The following is a 3,598-nucleotide window of genomic DNA, read 5'->3' on the forward strand; positions in this document are numbered from 1 at the left end:
TAATACATTTTGACAATAAAAAGGAAGGAGGCACTGATACACACTACAATGTGGATGAACCTTGAAAATATGCTGCTGAGTGAGAGAAGTCAGTCACAAAAGGCCACATTGTGTCAGACTTTACTTAGATAAACTGTCTAGAATAAGCAAATCCGTATGAGACAGAAAGCAGATTTGCGGTTGCCAGCGTCTGGGGAGGGAGGGATGGGAGTGACTGCTAACGGCAATGAGGTTTCCTTCTGCGGTCATAAAAAATGTTCCAAAATTAATTGCGATGATGGCGGTACAACTCTGTGAATGTACTAAAGATCATTGAACTGTATGCTTTAAATGAGTCATTTGTGTGGCTTGTGAATTAAGTTTTTACGATTCAACAAAGGCTATGCCTTCCAAACTGTGGAGCAGAACCCCTTGTGGAAATATAAATAAAGATACAGAGAGTGCAGAAGGTTTGTCTTTCTGCCACTCCTTGTCCTTACTCCCTAGGAAGCTGGGCCTGTGCTAATAATGCCCTGGGGTTAGCAAGAGCATAGCAATAGTTTGGGAAGTTCCAGTGACTTCTGCTTTCAAAAACCTTAGCCACGGAAGGAGAAAGACTCCGGGTGGAGACAAAGTGAGTTGGGTCCAAACATGAAGTGAGAAAGAGGTTATCCGCCAGTTAGAGCAAATGTCAAAAGGGGGTTGGTCCCAGGATGTCCAGCCACATCTTGGGTCAGATTCCTGGAGCCTTGACACAGGTGGTGGTGAGACAGACCCCCCACAAAAAAATCACTGAGTTCAACGCTCTTCTCTCTTCCAGGATCCCAGGGCCAGAAATGCAGTTGCATTTTTGCAGAAATTTTAAGAAAAATCATGTTTCTTAGCACTGCTAGAACCGGGGAGAGACCAAGATTCATATCCACTACCGTCAGATACTGGGGTGGCTGGGGTGGGTCTGGGCACTATTTCCCAGCCATTAGCACCTTGCTCCTGGAGTGGGGTGCATGGGACCCAAGGTCCCCTCAAGAGAAAACCCTCAGGGATTCCAGTTTCGAGGAATTTGTCAACTCAAAGGGGAAAAAAAAAGCATGATTTTCAAATTTTAAGGTTGTAAAGATTCAGAGTCTTAGATTTCTAATCTTCTGTGATGGGGAGTCAGGATTCTGGGATGTGTGAGAATGTCTAACACTTTATGATCCTGATTCCTTCCTAATGGCTCCTGGGCCAGATGGTGGTGTGTGTCCTGGATGATCCAAACGGGCTCATTCTGGGAAGTGAGAAGACCGAGGGAGCCCGTCCTGGCTTAGGGGATCTAATGGGGTACACGGCCCTGAGGCCCCAGGGGTCTGAGAGGGAACACACCCCGTTCTGGGGGTCTGAGGGAGGACCTACCCTGTTTTGGAGTATGAGGGAAGAGTCACCCCATTTGGGGGTCTGATGGGGATCTGTCCTTCCCTGGGGGTCTGAGGGGGATCTGCCCTGCTCTGGGGTCTGAGAAGGGGAGATGTGGCCCTTCCAGGTAGGTCTAATGGGGGCCTTTCTGCCCAGTGAGGAAGTCTGGGTGGTTTGAGAATCCAGCAGGGGCTTATCCTTCCCCCTGCCCTCCACCCCTCCCTCACCCCAGCCAGCCAGGACCCCTCCTGTGGGAAAAACCAAGGTTGTCCCCATCCGGCTTCCCTCCCTATCCCAGCTGAGGCCCAGGGGGCCCCCTCCTCATTGTCTCTGGCGCCAAGACCTCCACAGAGGAAGCACGTGCGTGTGAGGGAACACGGCGATTGCCTAGTGAGTTTGACACAAGCTGGGGGTGCTAGGGGGTGACAGTCTCCATGAGACCCCCACATGTGCTGCTGTGACTTTCCCCCTGGGGCCACCTGCTTCTGCCCGCTCATGAAAGCCATCTCCTTCTCCAGCCTCCATTTCCCCAAGGGTTTAGAGCTTCTCCCTACTTCCTGGGCTCAATGATGAGATGATATTTCTAAAGCTGATGCCTTTAGAAATATAAGCATAAGGCAACTATAAGCCATTCATACTTATTACTAAGTAAGAGCCAAATTCTGAGTTTTTATTTAGCCAGCTCTTATTTGCAGTGTATTTGCAGTGGGCACATTCTGGGCACTTTATGCATATTGAATCATAGGCCCAGTTACACTTGAATTCCAGATAGATAATGAATACTTTTTTTTTTTTTTTAATTTAAGTATATCCTAAATGTTGCATGGGACATACTTACACTAACACGATATGCATTGCTGATCCACATGGGCTCCTCAAGCAAAATGTAGCGTCTACGACTATCCCATTTCATGGATCAGAAAACTGAAGCTCAGAGAGTTGATATGACTTTCCCAGGGTCCCCAGGGCCAGTGTCAGGCCCTTGACCTTACCCGATCGGCCTGGCACTGGCGGAAGCTGGCATTGATCCGGTCCAGGTCACGGCGGGCGTTCAGCAGCATCTGCATGATGGTGTCCTTGGCACGGGCAGTGAGGTTGAGCTCCTTGGACAGGTTGGCCTGGCTGGCCGTGAGCCCCACGACCTGGCTGTATAGGCCCTCGGCCCGGCGCTCGGTGGCCTGCAGGTTGGACTCGGTGCTCACATGCACATTGCCATAGACCATGAAGAGGACAAGGCCTAGGATGATGAGGAACTGGATGAGTGACACGAAGAGGAAGAAGTAGCGCAGGTAATACCAGCAGCCACGTGGGCTGCTCCCCGCCCTTGAGTAGGAGCCCCCGTGCTCCATCGCCAGGCCCATTTCTTCCCCCGCCTGCTGCCCAGTGCACCAGCGCTGCTCAGCTGGCTGGCCTGCTCTGGGTGGCGGCTGTGCCCCTTCTGGACCCTGCCGCCCTTGCGGGGAGTGTTTATATTACTCCTCTTAATACTTCCTCTGCCTGGCTCCTTCCTGGCCAGGAGGAAACGGGGGCGGTGGGTTATCTCAACACTCCCACCGGGGCTGTGAAGGGAAAGGGGGAGGGAACCAAGGCTGGCTGGCCTCTCTGATTAACACTGGGTGGGGCACCAGCTGATTACTAAGATTTTTTGGCTTCTCTGAGCCTCGGTTGCCCTTGCTCTGTGCCCGACACTGTTCTCAGTACTTGCTGCATGTTAGCTCATGTCATCCTCCCCATTGTGTGGGGGAGGAAACTGAGGCACATGGAGGAGAAGGGACTGCTCCCAGGTCTCACACTGTTATTTCAATGAGCTGGGCTTATTTCCCAGCAGGTTGGCTCCAGATGTGTGCCCACCTCACGAGGCAGTGTCGATTAAATGAGCTATATTTTGCAGAGGGCTTAACTATATTTTGCAGAGAGCTATATTTTGCAGGGCTCAGTAACTGGTGATCAGAGCCTCATGGAGGGCTGATCTGTGGATGGTAGTGATGTGGACTCCCCAAGCTGTCATACCGCCCAATGCCTGGCTCACGTAGGTGCTTAAGTTCTCCGGGAGAAGCAGCACAAGCAGCAACGAACTTGTTGCTGGGAAGAGCTGCATTGGTCTGTGTAAGCTCAGGGGAAGAGCTTCACCTGTCTGTGCCTCAGTCCCCCACCCCCCCAAGTGGGGTATGCAAAATGCCCAATCACAGGGCTATGGCAGGGGGAGCTTTTATTATTATTGTTATTT

The 3,598-nt window shown here is 51.4% G+C and overlaps 1 protein-coding gene across 1 annotated transcript in view; it reads right to left on the bottom strand.

The window, feature by feature from the left end:
- PLVAP (plasmalemma vesicle associated protein) overlaps positions 1-2,810 on the bottom strand; it is an 11,197-nt gene extending 8,387 nt beyond the window's left edge. Inside the window, exon 1 of the mRNA XM_006904278.2 lies at positions 2,364-2,810. Coding sequence (XP_006904340.2) covers positions 2,364-2,732 — 369 coding nt within the window. The 5' untranslated portion in view covers positions 2,733-2,810. The remainder of the gene's footprint in view (positions 1-2,363) is intronic.
- Between the last annotated feature and the right edge of the window lie 788 nt (positions 2,811-3,598).

The sequence above is a fragment of the Pteropus alecto genome, unplaced genomic scaffold (genome assembly GCF_000325575.1).
Source record: "Pteropus alecto unplaced genomic scaffold, ASM32557v1 scaffold160, whole genome shotgun sequence".
Lineage (NCBI taxonomy): Eukaryota > Metazoa > Chordata > Mammalia > Chiroptera > Pteropodidae > Pteropus > Pteropus alecto.